The sequence below is a fragment of the Thamnophis elegans genome, chromosome 4 (assembly GCF_009769535.1).
Source record: "Thamnophis elegans isolate rThaEle1 chromosome 4, rThaEle1.pri, whole genome shotgun sequence".
NCBI classification, from domain to species: Eukaryota; Metazoa; Chordata; class Lepidosauria; order Squamata; family Colubridae; genus Thamnophis; species Thamnophis elegans.
This window is the reverse complement of record NC_045544.1, coordinates 35,358,723-35,385,159: the sequence shown is the minus strand read 5'-3', so window position 1 is coordinate 35,385,159 and position 26,437 is coordinate 35,358,723. Positions and strand designations below refer to the sequence as shown.

General features: G+C 39.4%; 1 protein-coding gene across 1 annotated transcript in view; it reads left to right on the top strand.

Moving 5' to 3' along the window:
* Positions 1 to 1,529: 1,529 nt before the first annotated feature.
* GPRC6A (G protein-coupled receptor class C group 6 member A) overlaps positions 1,530 to 26,437 on the top strand; it is a 29,016-nt gene continuing 4,108 nt past the window's right edge. The window contains exons 1-5 of the mRNA XM_032217074.1: positions 1,530 to 1,723; positions 5,634 to 5,937; positions 10,208 to 11,038; positions 16,809 to 17,021; positions 22,884 to 23,007. Of these exons, the coding sequence (XP_032072965.1) occupies positions 1,530 to 1,723; positions 5,634 to 5,937; positions 10,208 to 11,038; positions 16,809 to 17,021; positions 22,884 to 23,007 (1,666 nt within the window). The remainder of the gene's footprint in view (positions 1,724 to 5,633; positions 5,938 to 10,207; positions 11,039 to 16,808; positions 17,022 to 22,883; positions 23,008 to 26,437) is intronic.

Below are 26,437 nucleotides of genomic sequence, written 5' to 3'. Positions count from 1 at the left end.
ATCTAAAATCTCCCTCTCCCTCTCCTTCCCTCCCTCCCTCCCTCTCTCCTTATCTAGCTATCTATCTACCTTCCATTTATCATCTACCATTTACCTACCTACTGGTACCATTAATACAGTTTTAGTACTCTGCGTGGCTTACAAAATATTAAAACCAAGAAGTGGGGGAGGGAAACACAATTTTAAACAATATATAGAAAAGTAACACTTTACGGTGTCATGAAAGCCTTCATATTTAGTATATTTGCATAGATGTGCAAGGAGGTAAAAGTGAAGCTCTGTGTTCTGGAATTGTAGTGGAGAAGATATTGGACTTTTTGCTTTGTTAACTAGGATGGGCCAAAAGAACCTAAAGATACTATCAAAAAGAGTCCTGGCCAGGTGTTCCTAGAAGGTTGATGTGTTAAATCAAAGTCAGTGGAAAGGGCTACAGAAAAGAGGGAGGAGAGAAAGAAAACAAATAAAATGACCAAAAGAAAATGAGGAGCTGAAATATTAGGGAGGAGAGAGGGACAGAGAGAAGAATGGAAACAATGGAAGGACAAAAGAGGACAAAACAGGTCCTCCTACCAGGCTGAGTAACTGTTCACTTTGATCTCTAGAAGATGTTGCAAAAATGGCTTTTATAGAATTAGAAACATAGAAACGCAGAAAAACCCCTAGTGGCCCATTGAGTGTGCCCTTTGGGGATTTTTTGTTTTTTGTTTTCAGTGTTATTGTTTGTTTTCATAAATTTATCATTGTTTGAACTATTTTTATTTTATTTTTTAATTTTTGTCAGATGCTAGACATGTGTTTGTGCCCATGCATGTTTAAACTCAGTTACTGACTAGTGACCCTTTGCCTCCGCTGGAAGTTGCTTCCGAGTTTCCACTACTCCTTCCGTGAAGTAGTACTTTCTAACATTACTTTTGAACTTCCCTTCTGTCAGCCCCCTGGTGCCTGGTTTTTCCTTAAAATTGAAAATACTGCCTTGTTCTAGAAACTTATTCACACCCTTAATATATGTAAAGGTTACATTATACCACCCCCCACCCTTCCCCTTTTGTCTTCTGTCCTCCCGGTTATACATATTTGGTTCCTCCAATCTCTCCTGATATGTTTTGTCCCTCAGACCTTTTTTGCTTCCCAAATTGTCAACCAACATCAGCCTAGAAAACTCCAGAAATGCAGGTAGGGGATAATGGGAAGTGTGCTGCATTGGATGAGGATGATGGAAGTTATAATTCAGGGTATCTGGAAAACACCTACAGGAAGCCTGTTCAGTCAGAGAGGTTTTCCTTTTCTCCCTGTCTCTCTGTCTCTCTCACACACATACACATCTCTACCACCCCCAATAGCTCCTCCAGTGGTCTATTAAACAAGACCTGTCAGAGCTGGTAACCAGCATTTAGTTAAGGCGTGTGCCTGCCTTCCAGAAGAGCTCCTTTCCCCTTTATATTATTTACAGGTGAAATAGGAATGGTGTTGTTTGCCGATCTGCTTGCTTAATTGACTGAAGGCAGCTAAAGATCAAATGCAAGAGAAGGATGGCAATATTTGGTGTATTAATACCTGTCTTCCTGATTTGCTCTCCTCTTGGTGACTCCTGCCGGACCCCTGATGACTTTGTGGGTGCCAGTTCTCCTGGAGATATTGTCATTGGAGGCTTGTTTGCTATTCATGGCAAAATGTTACATTCTGGAGAGAAGCCCCTCAAACCTATGATTGCCAGTTGTGCTGGGTGAGTAACAACAGCAGCTCTCTGCCGTAGAACTGTTACGAGGAAAATGACATGAAAGTGAATGGGGCTACTCAAAAGGGGGAGAGGACTGGAAATTTAGTTGATTTTTAAACAATTCTTACTTAAAAGATGGGGTTTGATCTGTCAGTTGAGGTAAAGGGACTGCATGACTAGAGGACTGTTATACTACTATAGGCAGATAAAATCTAATACCAGGGATTAGGGAGAGCTTCAACATCTATCTTACTCAGATGTTATAAAATAAAAATTAATGGAGTTTATCTGTATGTTAACATTGTAGAATTGTGCTGTAAAACTAAGCTGTAAATTACTGTATTGCATTGATCCATTGAATTCACCCAAACTTATTTCTGAGTACTGATGCAGAAAGAAGGACTGTATGTTGTTGATTTATATCTCTTTTGCAGTATATGATTAATTATTGCAAATTTTAACATTTAGATCCATGACACAGTAATATGACTTTAAACACATTATGGGACCAGAATCTAACCCAAGTATACAGTATCCTTTGTGCTGCAGTGTTGTATATAACTTTTTTTAAAAAAAAAATGGAAATAGAAACTTTTAGATAATGATTCAGATGCAATCTCATTGAGAGATTTGGGATTTGATATCAGATCTAAAAATGATTAAGGTACTAGATCTGGACTGTAATAATCTGGACAATCACTAGATAGCATCAAAGAAGTACATCAATTTCTAGCTCTTTACTGCCACCCAATGGTCATGCAGAATTTTGCTGCACAAATCGATTAGCTCCAATGGATACAGCCCATTAATTTTATCATTCTTGCTCAAGAATTTATAAAGGCCATGCTTGGAATAGCAAGAATTTCACAAAGTAAAGTCACTGTACCTAAGACCGACTTTTATATTATATATTAATAGTGAAGCAAGCTATCATCACTACCTATCAGACAGCATTTTCAAAGTGCAACTCAAAGGGTAATTAAATTATCTTCCTGCCTTTATTCATAACAACTTTTCCCCCAACTCAAGAAATACCAAATTTGGCCAGATGATCACTAGACAGCAGCAAAGAAATACAGAAAATACTGAAGCTTGACTGCCATATTGTGTAGAACCACAATTTTGCAGCCCAGATCTAAAAGTCCTATCCAAACTTATGTGTACCCAATATGTGGAATTGGAATTCTCAGGCAACATGGCCTACGATCCTCTGGGTTGGACAACCCCTGTGACATTTAGAAGTCACTAAGCTAAGGAAAACATTGCTGGATTAATGCAGTTAGCAATAGCACTTAGACTTACGGCATATACCAGTGGTGGGATTCAACTTTTTTTTTACTATAGGTTCTCTGGGCATGGCTTGATGCACATGGCAGGGGAAGGATACTGTAAAATCCCCATTTCCTCCCGATCAGCTGAGACTTGGGAGGCAGAGAATAGATGGGGGCAGGGCCAGTCAGAGGTAGTATTTACCGGTTCTAAGAATTACTCATAATTTCCGCTACCATTCTCCAGAATTGGTCAGAAGCTGCTGAATACCATCTCTGGTATATATCATTTCATAATGCTTTACAACACTTTCTGAGAGATTTATAATGTCAGCATATTGCTTCCAATAATCTGGGTCCTTATTTTACTGAACTCAAAAGGATAGAAGGCTGAGACTGCCAGAATTTAACTCCTGACTGTGAACAGTGAGTTAGCCTGCAATAATTCATTCTAACCATGACAGACCATTTTTCTGAGATGTAGGTGCCTTTGTCAGTCTGGGAGATATGGGTAGAAAAGAGTTAATGAGGTCAGCAGGACAGTTATAGTTTTTCAAAAACCCATAACAGTTACCAAGATATTTTACCATAGATATCAACGGCAGTAAAAAAAAAAAAAGTGAGTTATGCCCATTTTTCACACTTACAACTGTTGCAGCACCCCATGGTCATGTGATCAAAATTCAGACACTTGGCAGCTGATTCATATTTAGGACGGTTGCAGTGTCCTGGGGTCACGTGATCCCCTTTTGCAAACTTCTGATAAGCAAAGCCAATGAGAAAGCCAGTTTCACAAAGAAAGCTCTTTCTTTTTTAAAAAAAAAAAGGCAGATAAGGTTCTCGGGTACGGACTCTGCTTGTATTAATCTCAAATAAATATATCAAAAATTGTCCTAAGCGGGGGTTCCTTACTTTGCGCCGTAATGATTACAGCAGAAGTTTCTGGCACGGAGATGTGATTCAGCCTTTGGTCGGCCCCCCTTCCATTTGCAGAAAAAAAAAAAGCTGCAAACTTCAAAGAAAAGCTCTTACCAGCTGGATCTCTCTCTCACTCTTCTTTGCCTGAAGAATGAGTTTATCTACCAGGTATTTAGGCAGATAATGCGGGCAGGAACCCGGGGGCAGCTCGTTAAGCTGCCGCCATCAGCAAGGTCCCGCCCCGGAAGTCCAAAAAACTTTGGGTTCTATTGTGGCTGTAAATCGAGGACTGCCTGTACTTCTATTGGCAATGTTGAGATAATTATCCCGACTCTGACACTTCTAAAGAACTGGATCATTAAAGAGAAACTTGTGCAGAGATCCTAGGTGCACACCTAAGATCACACATAGGCTTCACCTACCAACACCTACACTATTCTCCAGTATCATGTCCAAAGGATAAATGCTACTGTCCCCCAAAAGAAGTTTCTTGCCTTGTCTTAAAGGACCTTGGAAAGAAGGCTAGGAAATGGTAAGGTTCTTAACCGTCTTCCTCCAGGCAATGGAATGGAATGGAATGGAATGGAATGGAATGGAATGGAATAGAATAGAATAGAATAGAATAGAATAGAATAGAATAGTAGTGGTAGTGGTAGTGGTAGTGGTAGTGGTAGCGGTAGCGGTAGGGATAGGAATAGGAATAGGAATAGGAATAGGAATAGGAATAGGAATAGGAATAGGAATAGGAATAGGAATAGGAATAGGAATAGGAATAGGAATAGGAATAGGACTGGAAAGAACCTTGAAAGTCTTCTGGTCCAGCTCTCTGCTCAAGCAGGAGAACCTATACCATTTCAGATAAATGATTGTCTAACCTCTTCTTAAAAACCTCCAGTGATGGAGTACCCATGATTTCTGAATGCAATCTGTTCCACTCGATAATTGTCCTCATTGTTAGGAAGTTTCCTCTTAATTCCAGGTTGTTTCTCTCTTTGATTAATTTCCAATCATTGTTTCTTGTCCTGCTCTTTGGTACTTTGGAGAGTAATTTGATCCCCTCTTCTTTGTGGCAGTCCCTCAAATACTGGAATACTGCTATCATGTCACCCTTAATTCTTTTTTTCTTTAGACTAGCCAAACTGAGATCCTGCAGCCGTTCTTCATATGTTTTAGTCTCCAGGCCTTTGATCATCTTAGTTGCTCTAAAACATAGTTGAACTAGTTTTGAGCATGACATTTGGAGGAAGAAAAAGCACATTGTGGGGCTCAGTAGCCTAAAAGCAGTGAAGATTGCTTGTTGCTTTTGTCAGTAGTCTGATCCAAACAGTTAGTTGTCAGAGATAGAGTATTTCAACATACAGTAGATGGAGACCTAGAATAATCTGTATGTATGTAAATACAATCACGTGTTCCAAAATCCTAGAAAACATTCAAAGGTTATTTAATCTGCGCAACCACTGCAGAATGGCACTTTTATTGTTTTTGGGAAATCAGAGATAAATCTAACTAACTACATCTGTAGAGGAGAGTTCAAATAATATTGATAAATGCCTGCCAGGTAGTTGATCTGACTTTTCTGTCCAAGGTGTGCATTATCCGTCTTATAAGTTGAAGGGAGCTCATCACTCTGAGTTTATTGTGAGCAAATAGGCAACATGTATCCTGATTTTATATAATGTTGTACAGCTTCTGTCGAAACAGCTAACAATTATTTCTGTATTTCTTGGCAGCTTTGAAGTTCAAGTGTTTCTTCAGAGTCTTGCGATGGTCCATGCCATAGAAATCGTCAACAATTCTCCTCTTCTACCAGGAATTAAACTAGGCTATGAAATCTATGACACTTGTGCAGAAGTGACCAGGGCAATGGCTGCAGCTTTGAGGTTCCTGTCCAAGTTTAATGCTTCCAAAGACCTGGTAGAATTCAGATGCAACTATTCAGATTACACACCCCGAGTAAAAGCTGTCATAGGAGCCACTTATTCGGAAGTGTCTATGTCAGTTGCAAGAATATTGAATTTGCAGCTAATACCACAGGTAGGTCATTTTGGAAACATGTCTTTATTTTCAGTCAGCAAAATCTAAATGAGTGAATATCTCAATGGCATAACTGGAAGCTGAATATAGTTAAGAAGGGGCTGCATTTGGCAGTTGCATTTCAACAACTTTCTGGATTCTGTAACAGAACTGAGTAATGTATCTGTAGTCTGATAAAAGTATTTCTATGCTGCATATTTTTCCACATGCATGATATTGCACCCACAAACCTTGAGAAGTTCATTGCTAATATCTGGAAAAAGCAATGTGGAGAAGTAGGAAATTATGTTTGGCAAATTTTTCCAGGTAAAAATTACTCAGGTTTCTTCTGGCTGTGCTACCTTTCTACATACAGGTAGATCTCAACTTGCGACCATTTTTTAACAACTGCTCAAAATTATGGTAGTATTGAAAAAAAAGTGATTTTACCACCAGTCCATACCCTCATGTCCATTGCAATCTCATCATGTGATCAAAATTTGGATGTTTAGTAATTGGAACATCCTGGAGTTTTAAGATCACCATCTGTGACTTTCCCAAGGGGATACTGACAAGCAAAGTCAATGGTGGAAGCCAGATTCACTTAATGACCACATTAAAAGAGGGTGTGACTTACTTACCGACCACATCACTTAGCAACAGAAGTTCCAGTCCCAACAGGGGTTGTAAGTCAAGGACAAGCCATAGAGAAAAGTGATTTTATGAATATGCAGGACAATTTAGCAATCTGTTCTCTTACAGTCTGATGTGTTACAATAGGTTAACATCCCTCTCTGTTATCCCTGCTTGCTAAAAATGCTCTTAGTTGTAGTTCAGCAATATCTAAAAGGCCAGGTTGTCAACTCTGTTTTACATAGTTTAATTGGAATAGTCATTTGCGATTAGCGGCTCATGTACATCTCACTTTCTGCTACATTTTCATTCATCATGACAGCACAGCTATGAATTTGCCAGTACATGAATGTAAATATGGAAATGAGGAAAGGGGAGGAGAGGCGACTGTAAATAGGAAGTAATGTAAACCAAATTTAAACAAAACTGTTTCTACACCAATGCCTCATCTGCAGAAATCAACATGCCTACTGATCTTGAAAAGAAACTTTTATTTTTTAAAGTTAGTGCCTAGTCAAATTTGGGTTTTTCCTTTAAATTATTTGGAAATACGGCTGGAAGAGACCTTGGAGGTCTTATAGCTAGTTGTTTATTGGGAAAATCATAGTTTTCAGGCCATGATCACAGCAAATGGAGGATAATTATAGCAATGACACTTATACTTATATACCGCTTTACAGTCTTCTCTAAGCGGTTTACAGAGTCAGCATATTGCCCCCAACAATCTGGGTCCTTGATTAGCTCCTTTAATCTTCTTAAACCTGCCAGATATTGAAGTCAAATCACAATCTGTAAATATTTTCTCTTTAGCATTTTGCAGTCTTAGAAGGGAAACACAAGTGAATCCCATTTGACTAAGGTTCTGCCTATGTGCACCAACTAAGGGAATACTCAAGTTATAAATCACATTTCGTTTGTGCATTTTTATGCTGATACCTGTTTATAGTTGATGTCCTCATATTTGAACAAATTCTCTGGTCACCTCAATTGCTTTTATTTTACTCTCAGACAGCTGTGATTCCGCTACTTAAACTTCAGCCAGGGTTTGCTATGTACAGTATATGTGAAATATGTAGAAACGTTTTATGGATATGCTTATCCAGTTTTATTCGTAGATGGCTTTTCCCCCCTTTCTCTCTGTGTATCGTCAAACTTTATTATTGGTCATGGACCGCATGAAAGATTTCTTATCTTGAGGGAGTCCTCATATAATCCCTGGTAAGAGGTGAAGAGGCTGCTGAAAGCGTAGGAATGAGCAGGAGATATATGTGACTAGGTTGTTTTGCTGAAAAGCAAGGATGCCTCGGAGGGGAAGGAAAGCTCGCCTGAGGGAATTTTAACATTTGCGACATGTAAACAGGGCTTCTTTCGCTCTTTTGTCCTTTCCTGGTAAAGTCTTCCCTGAAATCAGAAGGGAACCCAAAGAATCCAACCATTTCAGCAAAATGTGGGAGTGAGGGATGTGATGTCATGAGGCAAATTCTGTCCCTTTCCTACGTATGTCTGAGAAGTTGCAATACTTGTCCAAAAGGGGCCCAAGCTTGTGCTGGGACAGCATTTGTTTCATCATTGTCCTCTTGCTCGGATTCAAACCTGGGTTTCCCTTCTGAGTTACTGTTAACAGATTAACAGAGTTGGAAGGTACCTTATAGGTCATCTAGTCAACCCCGCTCTCAAGCAGGAGACCCTACACCATTTCTGATAGATGGCAGTCCAATCTCTTCTTGAAAGCTTCCAGTGATGAAGCTCCCACAACTTTCGAAGGCAAGCTGTTCCATTGGTTGATTGTTCTCACTGTCAGAAAGGTCCTCCTTATTTCTAGGTTGAATCTCTTCACTAACAGTTCTTCATTATGAACCACTATTATGGTTATGGCTTTATATATATATATATATATATATATATATATATATATATATATATATATATATATATATATATATATATATATATATATATATATATATATATATATATATATATATATATATACATATATATACATATATATATATATATATATACATATATATATATAAGGAATATATTCTCAAAGGTGTCACACATTGTACAACATGCACGTTTTTAGACAGACACTTAAGTGTCTGTCGCACAATCAGACTGGATTCTGCGCAATGCTGTGCATGTTCACATCTAGAAATTTTCTTTTCCCAGGTAGGAAAATAACCCAGAAATAAGAAATGTTTGGCAGCAAATGAAGTTATTCAGGCTAGAAATGTATACGCACTTAGCAACACAGAGATTCCCTTGAACGCATGAGGCTTTCCTTCTGAAGAAATTGCACAAAGGTGCTTTGACAAGGAATGAGCCACTGTGTGGAAGCTATAAGATCTTTTTCAACCCTGGCTGAATATAACCTTCTACCTAAATAGTCAAACTGTTTTGACAACGTGACTGGTATTTTTAAGAGTTTCAATTGACCATATCAAGTGGGGTAGCTATGTCAAATACAAAACAATGAAATAGCTCTGTTGTTTTCATTTGTTAAAATTAGCATTTTAAGGAATACCTACCCTTCCTGCTATATTTTGTTAGTTAGCCATATAATCTCTGCCTATTTTACAAGATTCTGCTTGTGGGTTAAGCTTTCCATATTTAATGCCTGCTAGAGGTGATGATTCCCTCCCCCCCCCACTAACTAGGATAATGCGGGCAGCCTTTATCTTAGTTAGTGTAATGGTTCCATTGAGGCATAGAACCCAAATCACTCTACGAAAAATTCATGGTTGATTTTTTAAAAAATTGTGATCTTTTACTAAGCCCAAAATGGCTGATAAGGGAAAAGCAGAAAACATGCAAGAAATCTTAGAAAAGGAATTCAAAAACATAGAAGGGAACACCAATTTTGTTGTATTTAAGTACAATGACAATAAAGATTACACTAGTTCTCTTGCCTGAATGACAATTACCTAAGACTTCCATCCAGATAAATGTATTGTATTGATTCATATATGGAGCAGAGTATTTCAGAGAACTACTATCCATTCTCAGATTTTCCCCTAAGAAGTCAATAACTTTCAGGGCCTAAGAATGCAGAGGGGTTTAGACCATCGGGTACTGGAAAATGAAAGCTTTAGCGCAGGGGTGTCAAACTCAATTTCATTGAGGGCACACCAGGATTGTTTGACCTCGGGGGGGTGGGGGTGGCGGTGACCAAGGGTGTGCCCAGCTGAACGTAACTCATGTTGGGGACACCTGTGGTGGCCAAGTGCTAAGGCAGGACTTCCCTCAGACCCTCCCTCACTCCCATTATAATCTCCTTCCTTCCTTTTCTTCTTTTTCCTTCCCTCTTCATTCTCCTTTCTTCTTCCTTCCCTCTTTCCTTATTTTTACTGCCTTGCTCTCTTCCCATCTTTCTTTCTTTTTCTTTGTCTTTCCTCTTCCTCTTTCTCCTTTCCTGTCCCTTCTTGCATGCTCAGATGCAAAAAGGGAAACATTTCTCCTTTTGCTTTGTTTTTAGTTTGTTTTGCTAGCCCTTTGCCAGTGAAAATGGAGCTTGGGAGGGGGGAGCTCCTGCTTTAGAGCCATCATGAAGTCACATCAGCAGTGAGTTCATTTTGCTGAGAGTATAACCCTTAAATAACGGCCTGTATTGGTGACCTAGTCAAAACATCTCCCTGTTTTTCCCTCTCTGCAGGTCAGTCATGCAGCCACTGCAGAAATCCTTAGCGACAAAGTGCGTTTTCCTTCTTTCCTGCGCACAGTGCCCAGCGATTCCTATCAGACCAAAGCAATGGCACGATTAATCCACAAATCAGGATGGAACTGGATTGGAATCATCGCCACTGATGATGACTTTGGGCGACTTGCTGTGGAAAGCTTTGGGTTACAGGCCATGGCCAACAACGTCTGCATTGCCTTTAAAGAAATGTTGCCAGCTTATCTCTCGGACAGCACAATCCATGGCAAAATTAATCAAGCGCTTGAGAAGATTGTCAAGGAAACCAGGGTAAATGTCATCGTTGTCTTTCTGAGGCAATTCCACGTAATGAGACTTTTCAGAAAAGCAATAGAAAGGAACATAAATAAGACCTGGATTGCAAGTGATAACTGGTCAGCGGCTGTGAAGATTAGCACCCTTCCAAATATCAGTCGCCTGGGGAAAGTGGTTGGATTTACATTCAAAAGTGGCAACATGTCCTCTTTCCATGAGTTTTTGAGCAATCTACCGACCACACCCAGGGGCAAGAACAAATTTTTAAGGGAATATACAAAGCTAATGTCAACATGCTCCCATATAAATGATCAAGATCTGAGTAAGTGCATTTCAAACCATTCAGCAGAGAGTTTGGTCCAAAATCAGACTCGCCCAATTAACAGCCTTTGGCGAGAGGAATTTCTCATTGCCAATATTGAACCAGGATTTATCCACAGCACCATGCTGGCAGTGCATGCCATTGCCAAGGCCATTCAGAAACAGTGCAAGGACAGAGACTGCAAAGATCCATACGCTTTCTCACCTTGGGAGGTAGGGCTTGATAATATTTTTCATGCTCTTTTAGTTCTGCTTTGCATCGCTTCCTTCCTTACATATTAGTGCACAAATATTAATAGTAGGATCTATTTTTGTTATTTAATCATGATGACTATCATGATAGATCATGATGATGATGATCTATCATCAAGATTAAAATATCTTGTGTGTAACATACGGTTGTGTTACATTCCACATGTGGTGTTCTGGTTTCTTAGCAGTTGAAATTGTGTTCATGTCCTTGCTTCTGCAGTCCTGAGATCTTTGTTTGTCATGGTAGTTGGAGAAACCTTACATGACCTTATAGATCATACAACAGCGTCCACTTTCACTGGATTCGCAAACATGCCAAGCCATGTCTTGTTGAGTGAGCCATAAACAGCTGGATTCATAGTAGTACATGCTAAACTAAAACCAGACAAACCGCATCATGACTTAGGATAATGTGTGACTGTGCCCTGTGTTTGAGGATAAACAGATCATATTTGAAACTAAGGAGCCATTTACAGGGTCAGTTTCCACCATTAAAATTTAATTCCAATAAGGAGTTAATTGAAATGTAAAGGTTTTTTTGGGAGGGGGGGAAGTTTCATCTTTATTCCTAAAAAAATACAAATAGACACCTTTAGTAGTCCATATATCCCCCTTTTTCTCACCAAAAGAGACCTACTTGATTACTTATCTATTGATTGAGTATTTTATAATTTCTGGGTGGATCAGAAAGAAACCCAATCAAGATGTCATGAATGCATCCTGGCAAAAGATCAAATCCCAAATTCTGAACATCACATTTGAGTTAATTCTTTTGAAAGAAAAATCCTTAATTTTAAGAATAAAATTTTGTATTATGATCTATAGTAATTTGCTCCTATCTCAGCAACAATCTATTGTTTCATCATGCTGTTTCTAAGTGTCATTGGAGACGCTTGCTGTACCTTACTTTAAAAAATCCTAAGCAAAACATCATAGAAAGCCACACCGGTTTTTCCCACAGATGAAAGAATAAAGAGATGAAAGAATAAAGAGATAATCTCAGTGAGAGATACCCTTGATATTATCAAGAACTGGTGCTTAGCATATACTGAGGGCTCTTCATCCATTTCAATGCAGCCAGTTTTCATGCAAGTCCTTAGTTAGTCTGACTCTAAATAATGGCCATGTTCACTTAGTTAATAGACAACCAACGCTGGCCTAATGCTTAACCATCTCTTAGCAAACTAACCTAACAATTTTCTAGAAAATGGCTTTCAAACAGGAAAAAGGGTATTGCTAGCTTCTTTCTCCAGTATCAGCCAGAGCAGATATTTCCACTTCAGCTAATTTTCTCTAACTTTGCCCTTTCACTCAAGATCAAATATAAATAAACCTTCCTGACTTAAAAGAAGCAGTTTTGTGCCTTTCAAGTACCCAAAATATAACTACCCGAAAATCATTTATCTTCCTCTAAGAGAGGCAAAACAGGTGTAGAGCTATAATAATCAATCAAATGGAATCCAATTGACATTTTTATCTAAATATCAGGGCTGGAATATTCTCTCCTGCATTTTTCTTTTTCCCTTATACAGCAGAATCTATTTGTAAGGCAAATAACGAAGCACCCTTCATGGCCCTTAACCTTCTTTTGATCTTGTAATTGAAGAAATATTTGTAAGTATGTGTAACCTTGAAGTCATAATCCTCCTGGACAATCGATGCAAACGTCTGATAGACATATATATGAGTGTATCTGGATTAGTTGCACACATTCTACCAACTTATCCAAGCTTTGGTTATTTAGGATTGGATCTTCTCTGTCACAGCACCTACCCTATGGGTCAACATTCCCCCAGATAGTTGCATGACCCCCATCCTAAAAACCTGGCTCTTTCCCAAAGATTTGAGTTGCAAAGTTTGGGGTCAAAGAGTCAAAGTGAGGATATTATCAGTTTTCTCAGAGCAAATAAATAGGGAGTTTCTATAATGGTTTTTCTTGCTTTCTAGTCTTCTGAATGGCCTTGTTTTGTTATTTTGGAGTTGGGCAGTTTAGACTCAGTGTGTGTGTCCGCCTGCCTGCCTGCCTGCCTGTATGTGTGTCCATGTGTTGAAGGGATTTTTGAAATCCAAGTCCACTGATATGTTATATCTGCTTCTCACATAATGTTTTGAGTTTAACATTAATGCTGTTATCTGGGGAGTACTCTGTCAACTTATCTTGTTCTTTGGATGGAGATACACTTCCAAAAGACCTTCCCCACAATTAATGAACCTCAACTTTCTGGCAAGTGCACTTGAGTTTAAAATAGTTTTGTTTGTTTTTAGCAAAGACTCTTGTGGTCATTCTTTAAATCAGTACTCTTTAAATCAATAATCTGGGGGGGGGGGGTCCACCAATTTTTGTTCATTTCAAATTTCAGAATTCCCAAAAATTGCAAAGGGGCTGAAGAAACTTCCACACTTCTTTTTTTTCTGATACAAAGGATCCCCCAAATGAAAGTTATTCCTTGTATTACAGTTTTTAATCATGTTATCAAAATGGGAGTCTCCTCATTTGGAAGTAATGTTTATTGGTTATCAAATGTTAGGATTTAAAGACAAATTGAGTATGGCCATGAACTTTATATGCTGCTTATGAACTTCCAAAGTATAGCAAAAAGGGCATTGTATGTCTAGAAGAGAAAATGCATACAATATCAATAAAAATGGTCAGGAATTTAGATCATCCTCTTATGAGGAAAGCCAAAAGTTTGTGCAGGACATGACAGAGGTTGAGACATCTATCAGTTTGGAAAAGGTAGATCAAAATATTTTCCTTCTCTTCTGTTCTCGTGTTTCTGAATGTCATTTGGGAGGGGGGAGAAATGACAAGAAAAATTGCTGGTATCATGCACTATACAGGATTCCATCATGGAGGTATCTGATTGGCTTTTGCTAGAAGCAGGGTTTGGGGGTGACCAGAAATTTGGCTTGATTTAGAAGGGTAATGTGCATGTTGCTAGACGTTGAATTTGCAACCTTTGAGGAGAGTACTAGCATCAAACATAGAAACACTTCCGTAAATCACCAAATGCTTTGTCATTCCATGACTCATAGCTTTATCCTCACATCACTTTCCCTGAAAACACTGCATTTGAAATGATAGCAATGATCGGTAATAAGCCATACCCTTCACATAAACGTAACTTAATTTGATATTACAGACATCAAATAAAACAATTAAATACACACAACAACCTTTCCCTCAGTTTGGCGTGAAATCTAGGAACAAATGTAGCCAGTTTTATTAAAGCTGTCAAGACTGTATTCCTGTGTCCTAAACAGTTTCATTAAAAGCAAAAGTATACACAAGTGGCATATCCATTTTCTAATATATCCAAGTGGTCAAATGAGGAGGATATGAGGCGTGAAATGATAAACTGAAGGACTGCATTTGAGTGATGAAACTAACATGAAGGGCACAGAATGGGATAGGACTCTTTCCTGAGCTGCTAGAATTTTAGTTGCAAGGGGTTGGTTTTATTTTACTCAGGGCAGGGGCATATTCAACACTGTCTTCTTCTTTTACAACCACAATATTCTACTATTCTCCTACGTACATAGACTGAGCTATAGTGGAGTGGTAGAATGCCTGGTGCCCAGTGACGTGCAGTGAGTTTTATGGCTGGTGAGGCACTGACACAGGGGTTTCAAATTTTTTTAGACTTGTGGACTTCAACTCCCAGAATTCCACAGCCAGGCATGCTCAGCATTCCAACAGCATCTACATCAGGATTTTTTTTACTTTTAACCCTTGCTTAACTCTGCTCAAGTGATCATAAAACGCCAGACTAGATGAGGCACGTCATTCTCCTGCCTCCTCCTGTAGAGGGCACTTTTTAAGAGGCTTTTTTAAACAGTTAAGCACTAAGCAGAGTCATCCACAGTGACTCTGGCAGCAACTAGTTCAGCCTGACCTCAGCTCTTGCCTTTTCCCTTTTACATTTTTTTTCTTTTTATGATGACATTGGTGAGGCTCTGCCTCCCTTGACTGCAGGTCCCTGCTGATGCCATAAGAAAGCATTGTATTCCTGAATCCCCTTCTATGTAAAAATTAAATTTAATAGTAAACTTAAAACATAAGATATTTGCAAATGTGAAATTATAAACTGAACAATGACATGACAGCCTAGGCCAGTGATGGCTAACCTTTTTCTAAAGGTGTGCACTATTGCACCCGCACGTGTGCCCACCCATGCACATGTGTGAGTGATTCCCACAGGGGGGATTTTCACTCTCCACAGGCTCCAGAGGCTTCCTGAAGCCTGGGGAGGGTAATAACGGCCTCTCCCGGCCCTCTCCCTAGGCTTCAGGAAAACTTCCGGAGCCTGGAGAGGGTGAAAAACAGGCCCTGTGCTGTTATTTTGTTTGTAGTGAGTTAACTTGCACAGTCTGAAAATGATGTAGTTTATCCCAACTGAACATTTACCCGTCTCATTCAGACAGGTTTAAGTTATTGTGGTGAGATGATGCAATTGTGAAATTCTCTCAGAGATGCACAACTGGCCAGACCAGGTCACAGGTGGACTTTTAAGCGTTGAGAACAAGCTTGAGAATCATTTCATTATATTTCTAATAAGGAAGGGCAGGGGGAAGAGAATTAATCACTTATTAGAATTGTCAATGCAATACTTCAAATGCAGTTCCAAAAAAAGCTGCCACGTACTCTGGGAGAAAGACAAAGGTATGTTAAAGTGTTACAGATAGAAATGCAAAGCATTTTTCCTCCAAAGTTTTCAAAGTGCTGCATAGACATAATTGCATGGACTGTATTTAATATTTTGAGTTGTATGATTGATTCATATTTCAGCAAGTATTGTTTTTCTGACTTAGCTGACTTCTTCAGTGGTCCCTGGAATGCCACTCAAAGGTCAACTGTGGCCTTCAATTCAAGGAAGATAATCCAGACCAGTGGTGGGCTGCTGCCGGTTTGGATCAACTGGTAGTTTTGACTGGCGGGTGGGCTTGCCCACCTGCCCTGGGGCTATTTTGGCCATGTATCACTGCGTTTTTAAAGCTGTGCACATGCGTGGAAGGCCGCGTGCATGCACGGAAGTCAACGTGCATGTGCGGATGGCACATGCATGAGCAAAGCGAGAATGTGAGGGCATACACGCTCACATTTCCAGTGCTGGGTGAACTGGTTATTATATTATGTAATGCCCAGATCCTGTATTTCATAGTATTACTATTGCTAAAAGTCATTGAAGACCAAATTGTCCCATTTCAAATACATCAGCCATACATTCACTTGCCGTGTCCTTCTCAATAAGTTGTGATGAATAAAAGCCAAGATCTGCTTGTTCCTGAATTGATAAACACATTACAGGAAGCCATACTGAAGACTTCATAGCATTATGAAGTTAATCATATTATTAACTTTCTATAGCTTAGTAATATTGTTAATAGCTTATTTGTTTCCAAGGGAAATAAGATTAAGTCCATATTTTATTTTTATTTTAGCAAATAAAAGAAATAATTTTATTTTAGAGATGAGCTCAAGCTGATAAATTGCCTTATGAAGAAAAGTAATCAGGAAAAGGTTCCTTTATTTTTATTTCATTCCATGATCCTTTCTTCACATTTTAATTGCCCACCTCCTCCCCTTGCTTAGATGGTTTCAATAAATGTTTCTTCTTAATCTATAGTTAACACAATCCTGAAGTATGCACTACTATTAGTTGCTATTATCTGGTGTTTGCCTTCCTTAAGCAATATTGTTTTTCATCATTCCTTGTTTTCATTATTGCAGTTGCTCGAGATACTTAAAGAGATAAAGTTCACTGATAATGAACGGGCTGTCTATTTTGACTCTCATGGAGACATTATCACAGGGTATGATGTCCTGCTCTGGAAGGAAATTGATGGAAGAGTGGTGATTACCAACATGGGAGAGTATGACTTGGAAAAAGATGACTTCATCTTTGCAGATAAAGAAGATGAAATTGAATTCATGAATCTAAAGGTATCTGAAGGCCCCTTGGAAAAACAATGGGAATGAAATACCCATGGATGTATCGCTACAGGAGATTTGTATAGACTTGGATCCATGTTTTAGTCTGCCACTAAACGGGGAAAGAAAAATGCAGGAAATGTTTGGATAAATGGATTAATGGAATCCATTAATGGCATTATCCATTAATGGATGAATGGATAATCCACCTGAATCCCATCCAGGCATTTAGAATAGCAATCCATAAGTCTCATTTGGTAACAGCTATGGTAGTATAAATTGTACTTCAAAATATCTAGAAGACTGTAGACTGATCATCCTTTAAGTAAAAAAAAAAAAAAAAGCTGCTTTAAGGAGTTAAAGAGAAGTGCTTCATTGTCACTCCCAGACTCTCCGAAGTACCTTTTTACCTTCAAATGTGAGGGGCTGTAAAGCCCTAAACTCCTGTTATTAAAACATAAAATAAATATTTGTGTTCCCCCATTGTCACTTCTGGTCAAACAGGTTTTTAAAACAGTTCTACAACTTGTTTGCCAGAGATATAAGTGGGATGAGAGTACCTTTATGCCTTTCTTTGAAATATTTCATATTGTTGTTTAATACAAAATCTCCTTACCACAAAATTTTGAAATAATTTTATAATAATAACAACACATTAACACATTTTAATAAGGCAATTATTTGAAACAGCATCATAAAGAAATCAAACTAACAATTGTAATAGGAACTCTAAATTGCAAAACAAAACTGGACATTCATTGTTTTAAGAAAACACATGTAGATTGTGATAGTCCTTTTACAGATGTCTGGAGAAAGAATAATATTTCCATTCCATGAGAAGATCTTCTATAATGATGACACTCTTTTTCTTTTGCTCAACAACTTAATAGCTTGTACCTTCAAGCATATGAATTAGGTTTATGTGGTTAACAGAAGATCCAAGAGGTGCATGCACTTCTTTAAATAAGATTCAGAAGGCATTTAGGGATTAAAAGATCAACACCAGAGCAGGAGCTAAATTTTAATTTTTCCTTTATCTTTTGCGTAATAGATGTAATATATTTTTATTGCCTTTGCCCAGAAGAGCAACTGAGAATACTCTAGTGACTTTGAAAAATAGAAAGTTAAACAATGGTCTCATGTCAGGGCACAGGTGAGAGCAAAGTTCTTTTCCCGAAAGGAATATAGCAGGTAAATCAGTAAAAAGTGACACTAATAGTCTTCTGGTAACTAATAGTGATACATCTAGAGAACTTTAGGTTGTACACATGGTCCTTTGAAGAGAATGCAATTCATTTTAACACTGTAGTCACAACTCCATTATGATGATATGGGTCCCCCTCTTATAGCCTCTGGGTCTCAGCTGGCCTTCTATAAATTCCCTCCAAAGACCTCCTGAAGATTTCCATTCCCTCACTAGAACTAATTGAAGGAAACTCCAAATAAAGCTATTGACTTGTTATCCCAGCTGGCAAGATTTCTATACAATCCCCCAAACTGTCCATATTTCAGGGTGCCACGCCATCACTGTCCACTTAGGTCTGTTTAGAAAGGAATGGAGCTATTGTAACCTTATGCTTCATGGTCCTACCCCAGCTGGTCACCTGGAAAATATGATAGTTAAGAGTACTGAAGGACAATGAAGCAGCATATGCAAGTGGTATTAAAATATCTTTTCTTTGCCACTACAGCATCTTCTCATTGGTGGTATCTTATTGTGAAAAGTCTTATCTGGTGCATCAATACATTGTTTCAGCTCCTAGATATTGGTCATTTCCACTCCTGGTCATTTAAACAAAAAATCCTCAAGTTTTTCGGTCTTATTAATAGCCAGCAATAATTTTTTTTTAAAAAAAGAAAACACCACTACCGTGCTTTCTGAAATTTAAATTTGTTGATAAATTTAACTTTATTTTGTGCATTTATTCTTATAAATGTACTCTCTTTTTCTGTAAACAATCAACATAAAAAGAACACAATAAATATACTATTAATAAATAAATAGTGTTTTTCACACGATAGTGTGTTCAGTGCTTTTCTCTCACATGACTGCAGTGGACCTATCAACAACCCCTTGGTCCCCTCAAGATTTTTGCCCCAACTACTTTTACCTAACTGTTTTAAGGTAATTTTACTTACAAAGAAATTAAATGGGAACTTGACATCCTACAAAGTGCCAGTCTCAGACATAATCTTTCCTTACATCCCAAAACGTTTCATTGGTAGAAGGCAATTGCCCAGTGTTTTGATTAGAAATGTATTCACACCGTTGTCACCCTAGAGGGAGAAAAGGAAGATATAACAGATTGTCGAGAATATTGTACTGTGGTGTTAAAGGAACTTCACAGTTTCTCAATATTTTTTATAATTTTTTTTCAATTTTTGAATAAACACAAACAGACAAAACACACACAAAAAAACCACAAAACCATCTTCCATTACAAGTTGTAGAAAGTGTGTAGATTGGTTACAAAAAACTTCCGTGCATCCCTTCCACAACCATCACCTACAATTCATATCAATCATATATTTTAAATCAAATATATTTATATATATTGCTATCATCATACCTCAACCTTCATTTGACTACAATTTTTTTATGTCCTTTTATATAAAATATTCCAGATTTAAAGCAAAACAACATATTGGCATTCCATTAGCTCTTCCCAATATCACCCAATAATATTATATCTTTATAACATGTTCTAATTAAAAATTGATTATATTTAATAACAGAGTTTCTAAACCTCCTTTCGTAGTCACCATTTGCAATTTATGTCAAATTTCCTCTTATCAAACCAATACATATATATGTATTATTATCATTATCAATCAGATTATTTAACTATATCCATTATCACTTCATTTTATACATAATGCTCTAAATTTAACTAAATTTGACTAAATTTTTTTTATTATAAGCTTTCATTACATCAACATGTGTCTTTCCAGTATTAGTGCAGTCTTATGTCTCTTGCCATTTGTGGCATTAGTATTCTGGTTATTTCCTTAGTAAGTTTTCTATGGACTTCTCTTTGCAACTTATTGCTTATTGCATATCTTGTATCAGCTTCAAACCCTCCATCTGCTTCTTCGATCAGCTTATCTTTGGTTATCACTAGTGCTTCTCACAAGATTTATCTCCTTAGTTCCATCAATTCTTCTCTCTTTTCTTCTTCTATATTTTGAAATCTGGGGTAGAACTCCAGTCCATCTATTTCCCCTTTCTATAGTCCACTCTTTCCATTTCCAACCACGCTCAGTTCACTGTCAGTATCAACAATTTTCTTGTTTCTTTGTTTATTTTTTCCTTCACTTTTTAGAACTCTGACCTCCACTTTCTTCATTTGATGAACATCTTCAATTTTTCCATCAAATTTTACTGTTCTACGATGTATGTTCTCCAATCTCTTCTCAATTTTCTCTGTTACTTATAATAATTTTTGAATTTCAAATATAATTTTTTGCAATGTTAAGGTTTCTTTTTCATGTTGCGCCATTCTTCCAACTTGTAAGCACTGTCACTCTGGCATTCAATTTTTTTTATTAAATTTAATACAATAATAATACACTAATACAATAGCAGAGTTGGAAGGGATCTTGGAGGTCTTCTAGTCCAACCTCCTGCCTAAGCAGGAAACCCTATATCATTCCAGACAAATGGCTATCCAACATCTTCTTAAAGATTTCCAGTGTTGGGGCATTCACAACTTCTGGAGGCAAGCTGTTCCATTGATTAATTGTTCTAACTGTCAGGAAATTTCTCCTCAGTTCTAAATTGCTTCTCTCCTTGATTAGTTTCCACCCATTGCTTCTTGTTCTACCCTCAGGTGCCTTGGAAAACAGTTTGACTCCCTCTTCTTTGTGGCAACCCCTGAGAATTTAAAGCAAGTTCATTTATAATCTTTCAGGACAAGGCTTTATTTTCACTCCACTCCAGCTGCCAATAAAGCTCCCAAAGAGCACCTGTATAAACAACCCATGCTCTTCTCACTATCACTCTCCATAAACAAGAAGAAGAACCTTGAAATGCAAAATCAAATGATCAAAGAGAAAAAAGAAAAAAGAAAAAAAACAATATTTCCAAGCTTCCAAGCCTCCAGCCTCCAAATGGCAGTGTTACGTCCTTTCCCTCTGTTATTACAGCCCTCTTTGTTTTCCTTTTAAATCTTCTTTATATTCCAAGGTTAAAGAAAACAAAATTCTTAAATGGAGCAAAAAACCCCATCTAATCCAGCATTATAAAAATAAGGAAAAAGATTTTAATCCATAGGTACAAACAAAGAATATAAAAAGTAGTAGAAGAAAAACTAATCCATTCAATTTAAAGAACAGGAAACATTTGCAAAAGTTCCATCCGTAAAAGAAAATTAAAAAAAAAGGATAACACACTGTCTAATGTAGCTTAACTACTTGTTCTCCTCTGTTTTCAAATTTAATTTAGCTTTAATATTTTTTTGGGGGGGGGGGAGTCTCTTTTATAATAATATGATTTCCTCACCAGATGGACACACTTTCTCTTTCCATTTTTCTCCCGTTCTGGAGTTGTCCCAACTTCAGCAGCTTCAATGGCTACGCTTCTGTCACTGGCAAAAAGAGATTCTCCTGGATCAATCAGAGACTTTGCAGTGTCCCTGAGATCAGCAGGATGTACTCTTCCCTGTCACCGTCTCTTCGGGATAGTTTAGGTCCAAAAGGACCCTCCAGCGGCAAAAGTATTGACTGCAATCTTGGAGCTCCAAGATTGCATGTTGTGTTGTCACGACGTCAGCTCATCCTTTCCATAGTTGCTCAAATTTGTCATTTGGGTCTTAGGGCCCGATGCGGCCCTCTTCATGACATCAATTTAGAAAATTAGTTCCTTGCTGTAGCAATCACTTCATGAAGAGCACTCAGAACATTCCAAATATGTCCACTGGTTTCAAAAGATTGCCAGACCCAACTCAGAACAATCATTGATGGTTTTCAGAGTAGCAAACAGGTGTCTATCATTTGAAGTACAGATGGTCCTTGACTTATGATCATAATGGAATTTCATCATGTCATGATGGTCATAAGTCAAGGTACCCATGTGATTGGACCTGATTTTATGACTTGATTCCAGTGCTCGTTAAAGTGAACACCACAGTCATTAAGAAGAAACTGCAGCCATTAAGCAAATTCATGTATTGTTGAAAACTGGGCAAAAAGGCTGGAAATCAGCAAAAAAACCCATAGTAAATTGTGGTTACATGACCACGGAATGCTGCCACTGGTAGTAAAGGTGAGCTGGGTGCTAAATGTCCAAAATACAGTCATGTAACCAGAAGTGTATGCAGCCATCAAAACTCCAGAAATGGGTCATAAGTAGCTTTTGTAATGGGTCCATTGTTAGGCAACCAGTCATAGATTGAGGACTTTAAGAAAATAGAAGAGAGCAAGGGAGGAGTTCCACAACATTCTTTGCAAGACTCTGGCAGTATGAAATTTCAGCATGGCCATTCACTACAATACAATACAATAGCAGAGTTGGAAGGGACCTTGGAGATCTTCTAGTCCAAGCCCCTGCCTAGGCAGGAAACCCTATACCATTTCAGATAAATGGCTATCCAACGTCTTCTTAAAGACTTCCAGTTTTGGGGCAACTTCTGGTTACATGACTGTATTTTGGACAATTCAGTAGCATTGTCTGTCATGGGTGGCACATAGTATTTAGGATTGGCCACAAATAATATACATTTGACAAAGATAGTCCACCTTGGATTCGGATTATTTACACTAAGCGTCAGATTACAGAATAATGTTTCTGGTACATTTACAATGAAGATGGGTTAATTAATAATTTATTATCATTACTGTTGTTGTTTTTTCCTCCTGGTATTTTTGTTCTTGCAGAATGTCCAGTCCAAATGTTCTAGGAAATGCAGACCAGGACAAGTGAAGAAAGTTTCTGCAAGTCCACATACCTGCTGTTATGAGTGCATCAGCTGCCCTGAAAACTACTATACAAACCAGACAGGTGAGAAGCCTCAAGGTTAAATTTGTTCAAGGATGGAACATTTGTATGGTTGTTTTTTTTTAAATCCTCACAGAAAAGCAATAATAGATGTATTTTTTTCCTGGTGCTTTCAGAAAAGACTTTTTATTGCTCTGCCTCATTCACATGCAGGCCCACTCAACAAAAATTAGCAGAAAAATATGGCTGCAGAAAACCATCTGATTGATAGTGTTGGGGACATCTCTATAGAAATTTTGCAACTGGAGATATATGTAGCATTATTATAAGCAGAGGTGGTATTCAGCAGGTTCTGACCATTTCTGGAGAACCGGTAGTGGAAATGTTGAGTAGTTTGGAGAACTTGTAAATACCACCTCTGACTGGCCCTCTCCCCATCTATTCTCTGCCTCCCAAGTCCCAGCTGATTGGGAGGGAATAGGGATTTTGTAGTAACCTTCCCCTGGAGTGGGGAGGGAATGGAGATTTTACAATATCTGTTACGTACAGATGTACGTTGTTAAATTTACATGTTTTCACATGCTCACTAGTGATTGGTTGCCTAAATCCCAGGAAGTTTAAACAACAATCATTGGCCGGCTGGTCTGCTGGAGCTCCTTAAAAGGGAGCTCCAGCAGCCCAGCCAGCAGAGCACAGTCACTTACTTTTGCAATAAAATGTGCTGAAACTCACTCACGCCTCTCACTAGCTGTTTCTCGCCGATCTAACACTGGTGATGAAGGACAAAGGGACCTGAGAACCCTCATTGGACAAGCAGCCTTTTCGCATAAGGACCAAGACCCTGCACCACAGCACGAGATGGCATCGCAAGCATCCCCTGCACCAGTGATCTTCGATCCACAGACGGAGGACTGGCACATATACATGGAGCGATTCTGGATGTTCCTGGAAGCCAATGACTACTAGGACTGGTCAGACAATAGGAAGCAGGCATTATTCCTAACTTACTGCAGAACGAAAATCTATAAGATGGCACAGATGTTGATTTCCCAGCAGATGTAGAGACTGTCGCATGGACAACCCTACAACACATCCTGGAAGACTACTACATGCCATCCGCCACCCCCATGGTGAGCCAGAATGAGTTTTACCACCAGTGCCAACAGGAAGGAGAGACGGTGAATGATTTTGTTGCCAGCTTCCAAGAAATTGCAACCCAATGCAAATTCATCAACCCAGAAGAAATAATAAAGGACCAGGTCATCCTAGGAATGAGAGACCTCTCCTTGCAAAAGAAACTGTTAATCAGAAGGGGAGTCTCATTCAAGGACATGGTTGAGGAAGCCTGGGCAGCTGAGTCCTTGGATAACTTGGCAGCGCACATAAGGAAAACCAGTGGGGTACACCAAAAGTTCAGGGAACCCGACTGGGCATCCGAAGTTCTGGAGTACAACAATGAAGGGATGATACCGAGGCCATCCACTGCATGTACCCAGAGAGCAGGCAAAGCACAAGAGACATAGAGGGCAGGCAGCCACGTTGCCCAGGTTGCATGGTATTCCATTTAAGAGTGGCGTGCCATTTCCGGGAAGCCATCTGCTGCAGATGCCAATAGAAAGGCCACATTGCTGAGTCATGCAGAGCATCCCACCCCACCCCGTCCCTGCCAAGACCCATGGCTCTGCATGGAAGACCAAACAACCCATGACCCAGCCAACAGTGGAATAGGCAGAGAGAGGAACAGTACCAAGCCCAGAGGGAGATCCATCACACCACTGTGGGCCACTCAGACGCCTACAAAGGGGAGAAGTTCCATGCCACGGTGACCATTGCAGGGGGACCATGCAAGATGGAGCTGGACATAGAATCATATTTTACGATCGTGTCCTGGCAGACCATTAAGAAATTGAACCCGACAGCCAGCAAGAAGCTCCTCAAACCACCAAATGTCCGGCTCAATGACTACCAGGGGAACCGGATCCAAGTCCTAGGAAGAATGGAGGTCGAGGTGGTGTTCCACAAATTCCAGGGCCGTCTATCCCTCACAATCATTGCCAGCCACCGACTGTCCTACTGGGAGTGGAAAGGTTCAAACCCCTGGGACTAGACATCACTGGCCTGCATCTCAACCCATGACCTGGATTGGCTACTGGCAGACTTAGCAGACATCTTCGATGGGGGCCTAGGTAAATATATGGAGAAACCCATTTCATTTAACCTGGACCCCCTGTAACCCCCATCAGTCTCAAACCTTGAAGGGTCCCCTTTACTCTACAGCCCAAGGTAGATGAGCAATTGGGCAAACCAATTGCCCAAGGAATCCTTGTGCCGACTGACCATGTGTCCAGCCCCAATAGTCCCCCCCATCACCTCTACGTGGATTACAAGTGTATGCTGAATAAGGTCTTACAACAAAGCACGTACCCAGTGCCATTTGTGCAACATCTGTTGCATTCCCTAGGAAGTGGAAAAATATTCGTCAAACTGGACCTGGCCCAGGCATACCAAAAATTGCCACCGTGGAAGCACAGATGATTGTCTGTGGGCTTTCAAATGCACCAGACTGCAGTTTGGAATCAGCGTAGCCCCAGGACTATTTCAGTGTTTAATGGAGCGGCTACTGCAAGGAATCCTGGGGGTGGTACCATACTTTGATGACATATTTATCTTATGTCATTATCTCCATATTGCAGCTGATGGAATGCGTGCGTGAGACTTTGGGGAGATTCAAGGAGAAGGGACTTAAAGTGAACCCAAAGAAATGTAAAATTGGCATGAGGCAGGTAGAATTCCTGGGATACCTCATAGATGGGTCTGGCATCCACCCCACTGACAGCAGAGTAAAGGCCATTAGAAATGCCCCCACCCCAAGGAACAAGACAGAGCTCCAAGCCTTCTTAGGACTATTGAACTTTTATAGCATTTTTTTTACAACAGAAGGCCACCGTTGCTGAGCCACCACAAAAGCTCCTGGGAAAGATAGCACTGTGGACCTGGGGACAGAAGGAAGACCAGGCCTTTGCAGTGGTAAAAGAGCTCCTATCCTCCAACAGCGTGCTCATCCAGTTCAACCATACTTTGTCGGTTCGGATCACCTGCAATGCCTCCCCCTTCGAAGTCGGTCAGTCCTCAGCCATCACCTACTGGATGGATTGGAGGCTCCCATAGCCTATTACTCCAAGACCTTGTCCCCGGCAGAACTCAACTACAGCCAGATCGACAAGGAAGCCTTGGCTGCAGTCGCAGGGATCAAGAGATTCTATGAGTATGTGTATGGCAGACATTTCAAACTCATCACTGACCATAAGCCCCTCCTGGGGCTCCTCACCAGGAACCAACAAACCCTGCCGTACATGTCTCCAAGGATGACCAGATGGGCCATTTTCCTCACGGTGTATGACTACAAGCTGATCCACCGCCCAGGGATGCACTCAGCCATTGCCTGTTACTGGAGCTGGTAGAAGACCCCCTCCCTCACCACCACAGTACTGCT